Source organism: Rhipicephalus microplus, unplaced genomic scaffold, assembly GCF_043290135.1.
Source record: "Rhipicephalus microplus isolate Deutch F79 unplaced genomic scaffold, USDA_Rmic scaffold_12, whole genome shotgun sequence".
NCBI classification, from domain to species: Eukaryota; Metazoa; Arthropoda; class Arachnida; order Ixodida; family Ixodidae; genus Rhipicephalus; species Rhipicephalus microplus.
In genome coordinates, this window is record NW_027464585.1 from 23,920,734 (window position 1) to 23,940,910 (window position 20,177).

Here is a 20,177-nt window from a genome sequence, read left to right on the forward strand (position 1 = left end):
ATTACCACGCCACTTTCCCTCGAGAACCTTCCAGGGCTTGCTCGGCCGCGGATGTGAGGAGGTTAGTAGGCGAGACTACGCTTCCGAGAGGGAGAAACGGCGAACCCGGGGAGCCTTTGGATGTTTATTTTCTTCTATATCGTTGACCTTGAGGCGCCTCTCTGTGCTTGGTATCGTTACTGTCGCTAGAATTCGGCGGCGCGCGCTTTTTCGGAGCTCTCGTTTGTGACAATCATCACAGTTTGAAATCGGCACTGGAGGTTGTTTTCTTGCGTCGGCAGCGGCCTTATCTTCCAGGTCGCCGATTCTAGTTTTCCCAAAGCGGGCTTTGGGGAAGTCGCCTCGGAGAGATTGAAGATGTGCGCGGATTGGTGACCGATACCCCAGTGGCGCTGTCGACCGAGAGTGATGCTGCTTCGAGTATTGAGTACCTCGACGCGTTGACAAGTACTCCTCGATTTCAAAAGGTCGCTCCCCATTCCGTGGACAGGCAGCATTTACGGGAAAACCCCGATATCCAGCTCAGCGATATTCACACATCCGGTAAAGATGGCCAGCTTTGCCGCAGAGATAACAAAGCGGAATTCGATCAGGAGTGCGCCATATATGAGCTTTTCGCATCCTCGTCTCAGATGGGGACGGTGTGAATCGATGTTTCGGCAGATGCGTGCTTGATGCGGCGAAATAAGCTCCAGGGGCATCGAAAGGAGATCGAGCGGTGACGAAAGGAGGTACAGGGGTGCCTCTCAGCACCTCAGCGTACGAGACTGTGGGCTGCATTGGAACCGACGCTTGAACAGGCTGTGCTTGTGGCTGCTGTTCACAGACTGCCTGTCTCACTTCTTCCCGAACAACTTCCGCTAATGTCAAGACCGTTGAGGGGTTGCCGTTTAGCTTCTGAAGCTCTTATCGAACCACCGCTCGAATGAGGTCTCGTAATACGACGATGCCATTCCCGAAGAATGCTGAGGCCGCGTCTACAGATGCGACGTTAACATCTCGATTGTAGTGCCTCGCTTGCTGTTGCAGAGTCTTTTCAACCGCTGTCGCCTCGGTGCGAAATTCAGCAACATTACGCGGGGGGCATCGGAGTAAACCAGCAAAAACCTCCTGCTTCACCCCACGCATCAGGTGCCGAATTTTTTGTCCTCGCTCATATTTTGATCAGAACGGCGAAATGACCGGTACATGTCTTCCACATACATTGCGACGCTTTCATTGATGCGCCGGTTTCTTGCTTGCAAGGCAGCTTCAGCTTTTTCTTTGCGGTCTGTACTCGGGTATGTGGCCAGGAGCTCCCATCGAAAATTATCCCACGACCGAATGGCACCTCCATGGTTTTCACACCACGTTCGTGCGCTGTCCTGCAATGCGAAATAAAATTGGTGGAGCTTCCGTTCTTCGGTCCATCCGTTGCAGTTGCGGTCCAGCCGTTGCGGTCCATCGGGTGCAGAAAACCTTCCAACCGATTCTTGGCGTCTTCATGATGATCGCCATGAAAAGGGTTGGGCGTCCGTGGCTGATTGACGACGACGTGCGTGGCAGCGACTGGAGACGAAACGACGTGTGCGGCTGTGGTTGGAGACGACATTTCAGTAATCTCACCGGAGACAGCTGGAGAGGCTCTAGGCTCTAGTGGCAGGGGAAATTCCGGTGGCTCACCACGTAGACGACGGCTGGAGTGCTGATGAACTGGTGTGAGCTCAGTTGGTTCGACTGCCCGTCCGTCAGTCCATCCATCCATCCATCCATCCATCCATCCATCCATCCATCCATCCATCCATCCATCCATCCATCCATCCGTCCGTCCGTCCGTCCGTCCGTCCGTCCGTCCGTCCGTCCGTCCATCCGTCCATCCATCCATCCATCCATCCATCCATCCATCCATCCATCCATCCATCCATCCATCCATCCATCCATCCATCCATCCATCCATCCATCCATCCATCCATCCATCCATCCGTCTATCCGTCCGTCCGTCAAAGACTTCGAGACGAAGCATTCATCCATCCATCTATGCATGCATGCTTCGTCTCGAAGTCTTTGACAGTCAATGTTAGGGGCACGCAAAAAATAAACGCGTGTTTGTGTCCCCTGATGTATCCCGGTCACGATCCGACGACTGATGTATAGCGCGGAACGCGCGCGTCGCATTGTATTTTCATTGAGGCCATCTCAAGGTTGCTTTTTTATCCGTTAGGCTATGTATTCTGGCGCTGCAGTTAGACGGGAAAACTCGACTGAACGATGCCTACGGTGGGATGAAAAAAAATAACGTCCACATCGGACTAAATTTCCATCTAACTCCTATGGTGACTAGCGCCTCCCACGTCACTGCTATAGGCTGTTGCTTTCAGGGAACTGGTTGAAATAATCTTCTTCGACGCTTTCCTTTATATATGTACTTGTATATATGCTTTCCTGTATATATGTCTTTCAATAAAAATCAACTGGCAGTCAGCGCTAATGCCCCTGTCACTTTCTTTCGTTGTCAATTAGCGTCGTTTTTCAAACTTTTTCAAGGTTGAACCATATGCAGCAGACCGCTTTGCCTATTAATGCAAATATTGGTCTCAAACATCAGTCGACAGCGTGAATTGAGAACAAATAGTGTTACTATAGGTACTGATTATAAAATTATGCATTTATGAGCCCTTATATGTGTTTAGGTAAAAATGCCAAAAATAGGCATTTGTTGGCACTATAAATACTTTTGAAGTGCTATGCTTAACCTCTAATTCATGCTCATATATTAAAGTGGCACGAGTGAAGTGCAAAGAAGAAAACAGGCATTCTGCCTCAAATCCGGTCTCACATTGCCATATCAAAAACTATTGATGGACAGGAAGCCGGCGATCGAGAAAGCATCAGCTGTTGAGAAACAGCACAAGTACGCACGTTACTGCAGCACATTTTCGAGCACCGCATTTCTGTAGACTTGCCGGTGTCGCGTTTTCTGCGTACGACAGAAACACTGAAATCTGCCCGACATAAGTTCTACTTAACAAACATGGTGCTTCAGTGGACCACGGTGCGTAATAATACTTGTAGAACTCTATGAAGGCGTCGTTGTATTTGCAGCGCTCGGTGCTCTAGAGACTGTGTGAGACGTAGACTTTGCATAGATAATAAATCATGAGAGAGCGTCGTCCCAATGAGAATGTTTTGAAATTGATTCCTGCCTTTATTCGCAGTTTTGCTGTTAAGAAGCAGCAAGGGCGTCGAAGTGCCTACTCCGTTTCGTGCCACCCAAAGCCATGGTTGAGCTTGACCGCGCTGAGTGGGCGGAAAAGACGGACATCTTTCTTCTCTTCATGACGGCCACCGTGGGGCTTGGCAATGTATATGCCTTCCCCTATTCCATCTACACAAACGGATTTGGTGAGCACTGTATCATTCTTGCGCTTCTTAATAAAATCAGCGCAACCTTGTACGCGTGCAGTAAAAAAAGAAAAAAAAACAATTCCGCATTGTGAAATTCGTCAGCATGCAAATCTCTCGTCACTTATGTCAGGTGGTAGTATAAAGTTTGCAGATAAGTCCCAGTGAAGTTTCCTCGAAAGACTTTTCTAGTTTGTTCTTCAAGCAAAGCTGTGTGACTCCCACGCGGCGCAATTCATAGCCTATTTCACCTGCCCAGTCACGCAAAATCACATTACTATTAGAACTCGTTCAAAGCACACTCTTCAAATGTCTGTAAAAAACTTGTACCCTCGAGCTAAAATTTGGTAACAGCAGCTGTTACTAACGTTCTTGGGCCATTACTAACCTTTTACGATCATTTTACTACCCACGTTAGCAAACGCTTGAAGGTTGCAACGGTTACTATCTTTTGCGCACTGTCAGTAGATTTTCGTCATGCACGTATGTAATGAACTTGTTAAGCAAACCTTATAGGTTACTTCTAGGAGCCTCTAACAACCTCTTTAGTAGCATGGGGATGCACTGAAATCCATTGAGGCAATATATGTACGCTGACTGCCCAATCCTATGTCTTGTGTATTATGCAAAATAGGCATAACGAATAGTTTTTTCTCAATAAGCTTGTGTAAAAGACCTACCCTACGTTACCTCGCTTATCCAAAAAAAAACAATGATTTACATATAAAGGTACCAAAGCTAAATTATACATCCGAGAGTATAGCCGCCCACCAGCACCAGCTGATTGATTGATGTGTAGGTTTTAACGTCCCAAAACCACTATATGATTATGAGAGACGCCGTAGTGGAGGGCTCCGGAAATTTAGACCACCTGGGGTTATTTAAGGTGCACCAAAATCTGAGTACACGGGCCTACAACATTTCCGCCTCCATCGGAAATGCACCAGCACCAGCTGCATTCACGAAAGTTGGGGGCGTAAATACTCCAAGAGCCGCGTTGCAACGGTTCGCGCGTGGACTTCTGTATGTGTGCTGTTCCCCTTTATGACATTATGTGCGTAATTACTCAGTCATATACCGAATTGTTGATGCACGCTAATATGAACGTTACAAAACGGGTGAATCGTGACGCAAAATGATTGCCTCTAGTACTCTTTTTAGGGGCGAAGCTCCTTAAGGCGTGGGTCTGTACATCATCCTTCGTTGTCGTACGAAGCCACCGCAATGTGAGATGGGAGATGGAGGTACTTGGAGTGTTCATTAGATCGACGAACGGATGGAAGCATGGACGGATGGACAGACAGACTAGCAGATAGACGAAAGGATGAACGGACGCGCGGAGCGAGTGCATCCAAGAGGGGATGCAAGATGGTGGTAATCAAATTGTTCACTAGATGGACGCATGAACGAACGGACAGACAGGCTAGAACACGGACGGACAGATGGACGGACGTATGGACGGGTGGACGCACGGGCAGACGAACAGACGAATGGATGGACGCGTGGATGGTTGCGCGAACGAACAGAAGCAAGAACTACGGACGGACGGAAGCACGGATGGGCTGACGAATGGTTCGCCCCCCTCATCATCATTCACTCCGTGGATATGCTGTGATTTTCACTAGCAACCTTTATTACGAACGTTACTAATCATTGATAAATGCGTTAATAATGATGTGGGTAGGAATGATTACTAGACTCTCCGTTACTCACTTCACTTACTAACCGCTTAGTAAGCTATGTGACAAGTAGTTAGTAAACCGAAGTTAGTAATTACTGAAACTTTTTTTAAGAGTGCAAAGCGAGTAAAGGCCTAGCTGCATGCAATGAATTTTCTAGCGACAGCGACACACGACGGTGACCAGCGGCTAGATATGTTGTTGCGGAGGCCAATTTGTAGCCGTCGCTTCTTGCGTCGCGCGTGTCTGGAAAAGCCCAACCGCATGCACGCGATTTCCGGGCGGTAGCGACAGCTACCAACTTGCTCCGCCGCGTCGTAACGGCATACAAGAACATGTTGGGGAAAGTGCCATTGTTGCTAGATTGAAAAGTATCACGCGCATACACATAAGGCGCAAAAAGAAGTTTAGAGGTAGCTCCATTACAGCATGCCTAATTTATTGTCTTGTGCGGCATATACAAGCAACAAAAGCGTTTCATGACCTTATTTCGCATTCTTTGGTTTAATCGCAAAAGGATGCCCAGAAGCGTACGTGCGACGGCTACGACGCGCTTGGCATGACGATTTCACATTGCAGCCATGGTGAAATTATATGGATTACGAAACATGCAACAAAAAGTGTCGAAAAGATATTGCCACAGACATCAACGCCTGCCGACGATTGAAGTGCGACTACGGGAGGAGGGGAAAAAACCAAATATCAAAACTCAATAATCTTTTTTTTTCAAATAGTCGTAGTTTTTTATTTGTCAAAGCTGTCTTTCAAGTTACTTTATCGTTTATCTGACACCTGGCTCAACGACCGAAGGCCTCAATTTTTGGTCAAGTGCCATATGAGGGAGGGAGGTGAATCCAGGAAATCTGCTAGTGCTACCAGAGTTTGTGTTGAGTTCGGCGCAAACACCCGGTAAACGTGGCGTCGCTATATTTGCGTGGTGGTTCCGTGCGTACCTTGCGTAGCCCAAGGAGGTTTAAAAAAAACTTCTTGAGTGGAGGTCCCCTATTCACGCCTACGCAAGCGGGTGAAGCCGGGGAAACCGGTTGGCGGCCATCTTGCTCCAGGCAAGAGAGAGCGCAGACAACGTATCCAGCGCGCTTCCGTGGCGGCTTTTTCGAATGAAACGGGGCACTTAGTGTAATTAATTTCACTCGCATTTTTTTCTTCGTGTTAGATAAACAAGATCTGTACAAAGCCGTCAGTTACGATATTACACGTGAGCCGTACGCGATTACGTATTAGCGAATATGCATTACAACGGTTAGCTGCTGTAAGTGCGGATTCGCTTGCAATTCTCGAAATGAGGCTCACGGTAGAAGCAACACAGGGGTATATGAGTTTTTATTCATTCAAGGCTTTATACATTTTCCAAAAGCACATACAATAAAACAGAAACAATTCACACGAAAACGGCCTGATTCTCAAAACGCAGGTTATATCAGGCAACTCTATAACAACACACTAAAATTGCAAAAAATATAGAATATACCAGCTGCTCCGCTTTGTTCAACGCTGGTTCTCATCTGTACCTTACAGATTTTTAAATATAATAGTCCTTGTCAGCTGGGTTCGTACCCCACTGCGCAAGTTCTTGCGGTTGATTTCTTTGGAAATGTGGTGAAGCCTGATTGTTATATGCAGGTTGGCAATCTTTTTCGCCAAAACGTAGATGTGATTATCGAGTGGATCGCAGTCCAACAGATGAGGCTCTAACTCAGAAAATAATGCTTGTTCAAACACCTCCGTTAACACCTCTACCATGAGGCGATCACTATTTGCATGCAACGATTTTAGGCCCTTACATTGAACCTGTAGGGCACGAAGCCCTTTCTCCACAGTGTGGCAGATCTTCAAGACGTCTTTCGATGGCGCCACTTTCATCTTTCATCTTTTGTTTTGCCCACTCAATATGAGCTCTTTTCAGCCTGTTCCCTAAGTGTAGTCCCTCATCCCGTTGCAACTTCTCGAGTTCTTCAATAAAGGACCACCTGACTTCTGATCCATTCAGGTCAACAAGGTGGCCTACAGACCCTAGGCAGTTTCGGATAAGCTTTAGCATGGGACATGCATCTAGAATTGCAGACACCTTGTGTGGAGAATCTGTTTGTTCTGTTGAACTGTTAAAGCTTGTGTCAAATTTAGGGGATCTGTACTTGAGATCAGCCCCTAGGCACCGAGCCATAGTGAAGTTCAAGGCGGCACCATCAAATGTTAATGATGCTACTTCAACATCTACTGACGAGAGTCTCGACACACATTCTTGTGTTAGTGCAGCTCTTTCAGATCCAGAAAGAGACTCGATGAAGAAATACCCCAGGGGTATTTTTAGTCACATATTCATGCCGACCAGCATAAAAACGCAGACATTTGTCGCTTCGGGCAGGCTATCATCGGAGATACCTGTTCCAAGATCGATGTAGCCTACCACTTTCTTCCCAACAAGCTGAACATGTTTTTGATGGCCATGTCATTCATCATGAGTGCTGCAATCAGGGGCTTGTCCTGGCTTTTGGCTAAATTTTTAATAAAATCAAAAGCCTCAGAGGTAAAACCCGGATCGCCATCTACAGATTTGTACCACTCACGCAACGTACGTTGCGAAGGCAAAGTGTTGTTAAATTTCGACCGCACATACTCATACGCTGCCGCAGAGTAGTAGTGCAGAGTGAGTGCGAATGCACATAGCTCTGGGGGGTACATCTTGTTTGTTTTTTTATGGGCTCGGACAAGAAGCTGTTGAATTTCAGGCGAGAAAGTTGCTTCAAAGACCTCAAGGCCTTTTTCTGACAAAAGCTTTTTCTCTTTTAGCTCCTTGATCAAATTTTCTGACGCATCACACCGCTTGCTTAGCCTTCTTTTGAATGGCTGCAGTGTCTTAACTTTCTTCTTTAGTTGGAGAACCTCTTGTGCAGACTCCTCTGCCTTGGAACGGTACCAATCCTTCGCCGGCGAAGAAGGCTCAGATGGCATTTCAACCGCTGCCTCAGCACTGACGACAGGTGACAGCGCAGTCCGACACTTAGGGGCCTCTCGCTTTCTTTTCGCCTGCAAGAAAAAAAAATCAGTTATGCTCCAAAGTTCAGAAGCTGGGTATAATGGTCCCACCCACTGCTTAGACTGACTAGAAACGGGATTACTACCTCGGGGATCTTTTTATAGTTTCGGTGCGGAAGTTTAGCGTGCCAGCGTGCCCGTATTTATGCACGCACAGTGAAAAAAAAAAGTTGGACAAGTAAGTGTACGTGACGTGCGCTTTGTCAGAGAGTGGTGTGATTTTGAACAGCACGTAGGAAACGAGAAACTGTGCCTACACATTCGGAAATCTATAGCCTATTTACCGTAACGAAAATGTACATTCGTGATGGTACTCACTGGTTTCTGGAGATGCGCAGGGAACGCAGCAAAAATGGTAGGAATGCTCCCTGGTCGCAGTCTGGTTGCTTGGCCCGTCCTGTCAAAGCAGTTGGCTGCAAAGTGCTCCGAGCAGAGAACGTCCGCATTCTTAGGCTCCCAGCCATCCCTCCGAACAGCACGCTGCCATGCGTCACGCAGCGTCTTGTCTTTCGGAAACCTGCGGTACCACACGGACAAAATAGGTTATTCAACTTCTACTCGCCAGCTGAAAAATGCTAATGAAAGTAAGTTTTCAGCTGAAACCGCGCTTCTCGAATGAGGTAGCGCGCCGAAAGAGACAAGCGATTGAAAGCGCTTTTTCCCGAGTACTTACACGTGAAAAGTGATTCCTGGCTTCTGCTTCGCATGATTAGTGCAGCCGAAGGCGACACACGAGCTCACCATAACGTCCGGAATCGTGTCAACTTCCTTTAAAACTGCACAAAATCCGCACAGAACAAAAGAACGAGGGACAAACGCGACAACTGTTGTTCAGTGGCGCGAACGGCGGGGGCCCAAACGACCGATGGCACGTTTTTTGCCTGGAGCAACATGGCGGCCGTCGGCGTCACCGGAGGGCAGGCGCTTCCACTCCACAAGTTTTTTTTAAACCTTCTGGCGTAGCCCCAGTAAGGTGTACTAGCGTGGCATTTCAGAGTGGAACTAGCTCAAAGAATGTGTAGATAGCTGCTCCTGTGAGTGCCGACTGCCTTCGCTGGCGCAAGGTCGGCGTCTCTCGCTTTTGGGGACGGTGAATACGACACGCTAAGCATCAAGACGCTGTACTGTACGGTTGCCAAAGTGATACTCTCAACGCTGCTGTATCGGTGCAGGGGTTTACCACGATTAGGAAACGTGAGTTTTCGAACTAATATGCTAATGTGCTCGGGAAAAGTTGTGTCAGAATTTTATCTGCGAAGATTTCGGTTTCTACTGCGAGTACACCATTTGGCTAATAAAAAAATTTTGCTTGCTAATATTCCTTGTTCGGATTTCTTTCCTCGCGCGCATGCAATGAGCGAGCTATAAAGCGCAATTTAAATTTCGCGCCATTTAGAGCAAACCGACCATTTTGCTACCGCTTCCTATTGTGATGTTTAATTTATTTTTTGTTTTGCTAGCCTTTAGCTGTCTCCTTCATACGTACATGACAACGGTGGCTACGAGCTGCCAGCTGCTGTTCACATGGGCTCCTGAGAAGTTATGCTACCAGTGTACATATTGAAACGAAGATGCGCGAGCCTACGGGGCGCGGAAGAAGAAGAAGAGTAGTGGAGCGGCGCCTGGACTGTGTGGTTGGGTGGAATCGTTCTTGGCCTGTCTCAGAAGTACGCTGCTATTTCACAACGCCTTTTCACCTCATCTGTAAATAAACACAGTCACTCGCAACAGTTTGGTGGGAGGTGCCGGGTACATCGATCTGGACGACCCAGCTCTACCGATTTTGCGACGGAGCAGACGCTTGGCAGGCTTGCCACCGCAGCTACCAGACATGGAGGACGCGGGAGCAGGCCATAACAACCTCGTTGCTGATGAGCAACACGCTCACCCGCCTGGACAAGATCGCTGCGGCATGCCGGAACGTCAGCCGAGGACCTTTTCGGGGCAGCCGGATGACGATGTTGACTACTGGCTCAAGCACTACCAAAGAGTGAGTCGCAGCAACCGCTGGAGCACTGCTAAGCAGCTCGAGAACGTGGTGTTTTTTCTCGTCGGCACCGCGTCTCTTTGGTTCGACAACCATGAGAGTGCATTGACCACATGGGACATTTTTGTGGACGAGCTGAAGAGGTGTTTTGGTGACTCAACAGCTAAGGTCAAGCAGGTGGAGCAGACGCTTTCACGCAGAGCTCAGTTACCTGGCGAAACATGCACCACCTACATCGAGGCCGTCTTGAAGCTTTGCGGAATCGTGAGTGCGACCATGTGTGACGAAGATAAGGTAGGTCATCTCCTCAAGGGAATCGCGGAAGACGTGTACAATTTCCTTATCACTAAGGAAGACTTACACACACCTTCCGACCTAAGGAGACACTGCCGAGCGTGTGAAAGCCTAAAGAGGAGGAGAGTCCTACCAAAATTTGGACGTCTTGACAACGTGCCCACGATTGCAAGTGTCAACCTTCCATCGCAGGACGAGATCTCTTCTCTTATAAGACGAGTGGTTAAGGAAGAACTTGCTCAACTGCAAGCTGTGGACACCGCTAGTGTCTGCCATCAGTGTGCATTCGACCAACGGCCCCGTGAACCACTGGTACCTCGGATGCGACAGAGCTACTTTGAGCCTCGCCCGAATTACACCAATCGGTTCGAACGGAGGAGTGAACGACCACTCGGAAACCAGGAACGCAGGCAAGCTGCGTCACAGCGATTCACTCCTCGACCACCATCGCCCGGCTTTTATCAACCGACGAGGTTTACTTCGCCGGGGACGACTAGACGCGACACCCGTACTTACTACAACTGCGGGCTACCTGGACACATCGCTAGGTACTGCTACCGTCGCCAGCAGCGAGCTCCACGTTTCAACGTGTACACGCCCTATGTACCTGCTGGCGAGTCTCGACCATTTCAGGGCTCTTTCCTACAGCAACACGCAGCACGTGCTGACTCGCCTTGCTCCGACCGCAGCGTTACCCCACCACCAGCACGCCAACAGCGATCCCCGTCTCCGCGTCGCCGCTCGGGGACGCCACCACCACTGGGAAACTAACTGGTGCGACCAATGGAGGCGAGGCCGCAAAATCATCTTCCGCAAGACCCCCTTGTGTTGTAATGGTTGAGAACAAAGTGAGTGTTTTTGTAGACAATGTGAGTACTGTTGCACTAGTTGATACCGGTGCTGCCGTTTCCATAATGAGCATGTCTTTTAAAAATCGCCTAGGGACGAAAGTAATGTTTGCTTGGAATCGGAGTGCTACGTTCCGCGGCGTAGGGGGAGAAACGTTGAGCCCGGTTGGAGTTTGTTCTGTTATCTTTCTATAGGAAATCAAACGTTTCGAGCGGAACTAACGGTGTTTGCACGAGCGACCCATGACGTCATTCTAGGTATAGATTTTTTGCGGGAATGTGGTGCAACTCTAGATTGTGGTAGTGGTGGAATTATTTTTCGTCCCGTGTTGCCGCCTCCATTGACAAAAGATACCGTTGATGACTGCTTCGAAGTGTTTTCTGTGTCTGAAGACGTCTGCTTGGCCCCACATACCGCAATGTTTGTGCGTGTAAACTCTTCGCGTTCTTGTGCGGTTTCTTACTATGGTTTAGCCGAGCCGAACGTCAGTAACGCCCTTAAGAAAAACGTTATTGTGCCTCGTTGCCTCGTGCTCATCGTCGATGGCTGTGCCGATTTGTGGACTGTGAACGTTTCCGCGCAGCCCATATATCTGCCTGCAGGACTTAAATTGGCAAGCTTTCAAGAGCAAAGTACTCTTACCATACGGTCACTTCAACTGTCGGTGGATGTAAAGAAACCCCACACCAACTCGTACCGCGACTATTCTGCCAGCATTGACCGTATGATTAACAAGTCACTTCCATCAACTGAACGGTCGCTGCTGCAGGAGGTGATCACACGCTACGCCTCAGTCTTTGACTTTGCCCAAGACGAGACGTCTACCGTTACGCCACCGTCTTCACGTACGCAACACCGCATCTATACAGGCCAAGCACCACCAATACGCCAGAAGCCCTATCGTGTCTCGCCTTCCGAAAGGAAAGTCATCGCTGAGCAAGTTGAAGACATGCTAAAGAAGGGCGTCATACAAGAATCGTGTAGTCCATGGGCAGCTCCTGTCATTCTAGTGAGGAAAAAGGATAATTCATGGAGATTCTGCGTAGACTATCGTCGCCTAAATGCCATCACAAAAAAAGACGTCTACCCTTTGTCACGTATAGATGACGCCGTGGACTGCCTGCATTCTGCCTCCTATTTTTCTTCTGTTGACTTGCGTTCTGGGTATTGGCAAATTCCTATGCATCCCTCAGATAAAGAGAAGACGGCCTTCGTAACACCAGACGGTCTCTTTGAGTTCAACGTTATGCCCTTTGGTTTGTGCAATGCTCCAGTGACATTCGATATATCTATGGATACAGTACTCCGTGGACTAAAATGGGAAATTTGCATGTGCTATTTAGATGACGCGATTATCTACGGCAAGACTTTTCAAGAGCATAACCACCGCTTGTCGCTTGTGTTTGAATGCTTACGCGAAGCTGGCCTTGTTTTGAACTCAAAGAAGTGTCATTTTGGAGAGCGTGAAGCCCTCGTATTAGGCTTTCTCGTGGATAAAGAAGGCGTCCGACCAGACCCACAGAAGACCGCAGTGGTTCGCAACTTTGAACCACCACGAACAGTGAAGGACCTGCGAAGTTTTCTGGGTCTGTGCTCATATTTCCGCCGATTTATTAAGAACTTCGCACAACTTGCCTCCCCACTGACGTCCCTTCTTCATAAAGACACACCGTACTTGTGGGATGATAAATGTGAGGCTGCATTTCAACAGCTGAAGTTTTTATTGACTTCAGGACCCATCCTAAAGCATTTTGATCCTGATGCTTTGACTGAACTTCATACTCATGCTAGTGGGCTAGGTGTTGGTGCTGTGCTGGTCCAACTCTGCAACAGTCACCAGCACGTCGTAGCATATTCCAGTCGGACACTGACCAGAGCAGAGACGAACTACACCGTCACCGAGCTCGAGTGCTTAGCAGTCGTCTTCGCCATTCAGAAGTTCCGACCGTATCTACATGGCCGCGAGTTCACAATAGTGACCGATCACCACTCACTATGCTGGCTTGTGGGACTTCGTGACCCGTCTGGCCGGCTGGCTCGTTGGGCGTTGCGCCTCCAAGAGTACAGCTTTTCTGTTACCTATAAGAGCGGACGATGTCACACAGATGCCGACTGCTTATCCCGCCTTCCTTCAGTACACACCAATGCTGACGACAATGACATTGATGACTATTTAGTTTCTGTCTCGTCCGACTTCACAGATACCAGCAGCTTCAAACGTGAGCAGCAGCGCGACCCTACTCTGAAACCTTTGCTCGAAGCTGCACATAACTCCGTCGACAAGCACTTTAAAATTTCAAATGGCTTGCTGTATAAAAGAAACTATTCAGCCGATGGCCTCCCGTTGCTTCTAGTGGTGCCGGAAAGCCTGCGCCAGGTCGTCCTTCGTTCTGCGCACGATGACATAACATCCGGTCATCTCGGTTTCACACGTACGCTGCATCGACTACGTGAGAGGTTCTACAGGCCAAAAATGTGGAAGACCACAAAACAGTACGTCACCAGCTGCGCTATATGTCAGCGCCACAAGCCATCCACCACTGCCCCGGCGGGTTATTTGCAGCCCATTCCTCCACCGACATCCCCTTTTGAAAAAGTCGGCATTGACTTGCTCGGACCCCTTCCTAAGACTCCATCGGGCCACTGATATGTTATAGTGTGCGTGGATTACTTAACGCGTTATACGGAAACGGACGCACTGACATCGGCCACAGCAGCCGCTGTTTCTTCTTTTCTGTTACAACGGGTCATACTGCGTCACGGTGCTCCACGGGTTGTCATCAGTGACCGTGGACGACAATTTATGGCCGATGTGGTTGAAGAAATTTTGCGCCTCTGTGGCTCCTCTTATCGCCACTCCACCCCTTACCATCCGCAAACTAACGGTCTCACTGAGAGAACAAATCGAACTCTCACGAATATGTTATCGATGTACGTTGATGCTGACCACAGGAACTGGGACGCCGTCTTACCGTTTGTTACTTACGCGTATAACACCGCCAAGCATGAAGTTACTGGACATCCACCCTTCTTTCTGCTTTACGCACGAAATCCACAGAGATTTCTGGACACTCTCTTACCTTTCTCGCATCAGGAAGATCTGTCCATCGCTCAGACGTTGTGTCGCGCTGAAGAAGCACGTCAACTAGCGCGCCTTCGAACATTGTCTTCGCAAGAACACAGCAAGAGTCGCTACGATGCCAAGCATATCCCCGTAGAGTTTTCTCCTGGTGACTACGTGTGGCTGTGGACTCCTGTTCGTAGAAAAGGATTGTACCGGAAGTTTCTAGCAAACTATTCGGGCCCATTCGTGATAGTCACTCGTCTCAGTGACGTGAATTACGTTGTCGCCCGAGTCACAGCCAATAACCGGCGTTCGCGCACTATGCAAGTTGTTCACGTAGCCCGCCTCAAACGGTACCATCATAGGCCCATTTAACTCGCTCGGCGAGCTTCGTCTGCCGCCGGGGGAAATGAAACGAAGATGCGCGAGCCTACGGGGCGCGGAAGAAGAAGAAGAGTAGTGGAGCGGCGCCTGGACTGTGTGGTTGGGTGGAATCGTTCTTGGCCTGTCTCAGAAGTACGCTGCTATTTCACAACGCCTTTTCACCTCATCTGTAAATAAACACTGTCACTCGCAACAATATGTTTTGCTGCAGCAAGCGGCCATAATTGTCCCAAGCTACTGTCGAAACATCAAAAAAAACCTTCGAAAATAAGGTTTACGACAAAATATGGCCGCTCTCTCACTCTCCTCGTGAGATACGAATGTAAAGAAAGCTGGTCGATACCGCGAATCCCTTGAAGTACGCGAGAATAACAAGCATCGAATGCGAATCGCAACCGAAGCAAGGGTGCAGCCATGTTGCCGAAAGTCATTACGCTTGCTTTCGGACGACAGGCGATTTTTTTCTAGTTTTTCCAGAAACGCGCAACGCGACAAGCGACGGCTACAAATGGACCTCTGACGTAAGCAAATCCTGTCGCTAGTTGCTACCACCTGTCGGTGTCGCTAGAAAATCACGTGCATGTGGTTGGGCCTGAAAACTAGACAAGATCCCTCGTCACCCGGAAGCCAGCATGACAATTTCCGGTAGCATGGCTGCACCCCTAGTAATCACTTCGGTTGCAATTTGCTCTCGGCGCTTGTTATCCTGCCGTACTGTATGTATGCTAGGCCATGTGGGTTGTGTGAATCATTAATCAAGATAAATGCAGTATTGTGCGAAGTTAAGCGCGGGAGAGCTTTATGTTTTCTCCGGAATATACAGCATAGTGTGAATGCGCCGCTTGTATTTGGCGGGGAAGGTGAACTGAGTGCTATATAAAGGTGCCCGCCTCTGACATCGGGTTGGTAGACGGGGGCCCCGCTTGCAATACATAGCTATTTTGGTTTAACAATAGTTCGGCGAAGACGGCATGTGCTAGATGTAAACGTTTGTCATGCCCAAGTCCGTAAGCTGGGACTAGTTGTTAATTCATGTTCATTCATTTTAGCATACTTATTCAATGTACGCTAAGAAGTTAACGTGTTTAGGGCAGTTCCATATGCGGTAACGTCCAATTTCAACAGCTACGGGATCATTGTATGTTATGAATACTATCAGAGCGTATTTCTTACGGGTGGCCTAACGTATCTCAGTGTATTCATCCACGACGGCACTTATTTTTGAACAACCATTACACTAGAGTTGTTGCGTGTTGCATCATGCTGGTGTGTTGGGAAAAATCAGTGCATCTCCACAAAGTGAATAACGAAGAGTGGGCGAAGGTATAGGCCCTAAGGTGCGTGATGTATACGTTGAAGTCGCCGACTAGGAAAAATGTTGTAGAGATGGATGGACTGACAGATGGACAAGTGGGTGGGCGCATGGACGGATGAACATGTGCACATATTAACGGATGGACGGACAGGTAGGACGCGCAGACGGAAGGACGGGTGCGCAGATGGACGAACGGACAGATGCATGGACGAATGAATGGCGTGGGAGATCATGTAGTGGGCTGTCGTGCAGTTGATTACCCATGAAGTTGGTTGTATACGGATATGTTTTCGATTTTGTTGTTCAGGTGTGCGCTTTTGGTTTGGGTGTCGTGAGCGTGATGATCGCCAACTTGGCCGGCCTAAAAGAGCTTTGCTCCTTAAAAGCTGACATGGCAGCGTTGGCATAATGTTCGCTTAACGCCAATTACAAGGGCAAGTCGACTGTAAAGCTGGCTATCGAACTTTATAAACATTACAATGTAATCCTATGATGGGTGCGCCCTCTCCTGCTAACGTCAATTGTAGTTGAGTGATATTAACTGGAATTGATTGATGTAGCAGGAGTTGGGTTATCATCTTCACGAGCCTACTGATTCTGGTGTTGCTGATACTAATGTTGCTGTTGCCATCATTGCGCAACAGTAAACGAGTGGTTATATAAAACATATGCGACTGTTCAAGATTTGTCTGTGCACACAAGATTTGTACACATTTTTCGCGTCATTTTGTGACGTTGCACTCTACAACACTGTACAACACAGTTTTGTACTGGCAAGACTGGCTGCAACACGGTGCGGCTAAAGCCGACCGCCGCGTTGCAGCCAGTCTTGCCCTCTAGATATGCTTTTGGAAGATACCCGTACTTAATTTCAGCGTGGCCCACACCTGCGGCCATGTTGTAGGTTTGTGTACTCATATTTGAGTGCACGTTAAAGAACCCCAGGGGGTCGAAATATCTGGAGCTCACCACTACGGCGTTTCTCATAATCATATGATGGTTTTGGGACGTTCAATCCCACAAATAATCACACCTGCGGCTCCAATGAGGCAGCCAATGTCGGCCACCTGAGTCTTCGGCACTAACTCAAGACACTTCATGGCGTGCAAAACATTGACCGGCCAAGCACTGCCAGTAGCGCATGTACAAGTGTTATTGAGTTGTCACTCCTGAATCAGAATGATCCGGAATCAATTCACGATTTCGCGACTCCGGAATGGAATGGGAATATTATAGAAGCGCCGTTTGCATGGAAAGGTATAAGAGGAAAATTAAGTGTTTTGCCGGAAATAGAGCACGTTTTTCAACGTGCTGTTTCTCATGTTACAACGTTAGTGAGAGCTTTGAATTTAAAAATGAAGTAGTATTCTTTAAGTAGCTTTGCCGATTGCAAGCATGTGTAAATTTGTAAGCAACGTGCCTGCTACAATTCAGTCTAAATATAGACTGTATTTCTCGAAAAATTGTCTTTATTCTTCGCGTAACTACGATTTTGTGCCCTTGGTATATATCTGTCGTGTGGAACTACGACAGTAGTTCTTGCAGTTCTTAATGGATCTGAGAACGTAATGTTGGGTAATCGCACGTTTTATTGTGCAGGGTCAGACTTATTACAGCACATACACAGAGCGCTGACTTACAAGTATTTTAATTCCTGACATTTTCCTAACCTAAATTGCCACGCGCGTCCTTTATTTTTAGTCTTGTATGGTTTTTGCCAACAAAGCCTGTCAGGATTGCTCAGCGCGAACTCTGCCTCATTGTGCGAGAACTTTCGCGAATATTCTAGATTGTTCTGCTAAGATTGCGAGCAAGACATGAATGATCGAGATTATCTCACAGCTTGCGCGACGACCAGTGATAAGGCTGGAATATAACTAACTTGAAATAACTTTCCTGTTCCCTTGCACGGTGAAGCCTTAGATTTCAAGAAAACACTCTGGCGCTTACTGTCTGTTTCGTACCCCCCCCCCCCCCCCCCTTGCTGAAACACCACCGCCCGACGACCTGGATGATGACTGCTTCTCGAGAACGATTTTTGCCGATGACTTCACTGAGCGACAGCCAGCTGACACGAAACTCATAAGGCTTCTGGAATACCTCGAGAGTAACAGCACGACTGCTCCGGAGGTTTTCAAAAGAGAACTAGACTCGTTCCCCCTGCGAAGCGAAATTTTCCTAAAGAAGAACTTCTCGCCCTTTCGAGCCCGTCAGCAGTGAGACCAGAAGTCCTTGAAGCCCTACATGACGGCCCTTCGACTGGGCACCTCACTGTTTCCCGCATGCTCACAAGAACACAGAAAAAGTACTTATGGTTTCGACTTGCCGCTGACGTCACTCGTTACAACAGGACCTGCTGAGTTTGTCAGCGACGAAAGGCACCACTGACTAGGCCAACCGGACTACTCCAGCCTATCGAGCCACCTAACCGGTCGTTCCAGCTAATCGGCATGTACTGGGGCCATTCCGACGTACAATTTCGGGAACAAATGCATCGTTGTAGCTACTGACTACATCACGTGCTACGTCGAGACAAGGGTTCTGCCTAAAGGCAGTGCCGCCAAGGTAGCGAAGTTCTACGTAGAGAACATTGTTTGGCGCCAGGGAGCTCGAGAGGTCCTCGTTACTGACAGAGGTACAGCATTTACTTCTGACCTAACTTGGCCGATCGTGGCATACAGCCAGATAAGCTATTGCCGGACGACAGCGTACCACTCACAGACGAACGGCCTCACCGAGCGGCTAAACAAGACCGTCGCTGACATGCTGGCCATGTACGTCGACTTAAAACACAAGACGTGAGACGCCATTCTTCCGTACGTGACCTCCGCGTACAACACTTCCGTGCAAGAAACGATGCAAATGACGCCGTACAAGTTGGTGTATGGAAGGAGCCCGGCCACTTAGCTGGATGCCTTGCGTTTGAGCATGCGCAGTCATCGCCGTGTGCAGTCACTTCCGGGGTTTCACAGGGCTCGGTGCTTGGGCCCCTATTGTTCATTATTTTTATTAATGATGTCACACAGGTCATTAAGGACACACCACTGAAGCTGCGATTGTACGCTGACGACTGCGTTTTATATACTAGCGTAAATAATGCTCATGACCAAGATGTTGTGAACAAAGTATTTTCGTCCTTTTGTGGTTGAAGCGCCACGTGGCAAATGAACATTAATTACCAAAAAACTGTTCAAATTGCATTTACTAATAAAAAACAGCCGCTAAGGTTTAGTTATAGTTACAATGGGCACTACCTAAACTCTGGTAATACATTCAAATATCTTGGTGTTACCTACACTCAAAATCTAAAGTGGCACCATCACACTGAAACAATTTGCGTTAGAGCACTTCGAAAACTGGGATACATAAAACGAACACTCAAGCACTCTACCAAGGACTGCAAATTAACGGCGTATAAATCGCTCGTCCGATCATTGCTAGAATACGCCTCAGCGGTATGGTCACCCTATACTGCACTTGACACAAATATGCTCGAGGGCATACAGAAAAAAGCAATACGATTTATATTTGGCCGGTATGACCGCAATTTTTTCCCTCATCTCACGCATGCTCATTGTCGTTAGAACCCCTTGCTTTCCGACGCACAGTTGACCGTATCACTCTGCTACATAGGATTGTACACAGCCGCAGTTGCATTGAAGTACCGATTACTTTTTGTGATTCAGCACGACGAACCACGCGCCGATCTCACCTACTCAACATTGTTCCCTTCCAGCCATTTGTAAATTGCTTTAAGCATTCCTTTTTTCCAGCCGTTGCTGAGATTTGGAACAACCTAGATGGTTCCTTACGCGAAAAACCAATTGAACTGTTTTTGAAAGAACTGCCTAACCATATTTTGTAATATGTTTTAAATGCTTTGTATGTTTCTTCGGTATAGCTTAATGTATGTTCGTTTCTTTTCCTAATGTACCCACTCCTGCTATGTCTCGTGTATTGAGACAGCAGTATCTGTAAAGAAATAAAATAAAGCGACGAAAAAAACCTCGACGTGCGTTTCTACCTCCAGTGCACTGAAGAAGTTCCATAACTCGCCCGCATCCACACAAAAAACCAACTGATGACCGACAGCTCCCACTACAATCTTCGATGACATTTCATATAGAAGCAGCCCGATGACCGTGTTTTTGAGTGGTGGATGCCGGTATA

General features: G+C 48.0%; 1 protein-coding gene across 1 annotated transcript in view; it reads left to right on the plus strand.

The window, feature by feature from the left end:
- Positions 1-3,199: 3,199 nt before the first annotated feature.
- The window catches only part of LOC142783802 (sodium-dependent nutrient amino acid transporter 1-like), a 441,630-nt gene continuing 424,652 nt past the window's right edge, over positions 3,200-20,177 (plus strand). The window contains exon 1 of the mRNA XM_075882414.1: positions 3,200-3,381. Coding sequence (XP_075738529.1) covers positions 3,258-3,381 — 124 coding nt within the window. The 5' untranslated portion in view covers positions 3,200-3,257. The remainder of the gene's footprint in view (positions 3,382-20,177) is intronic.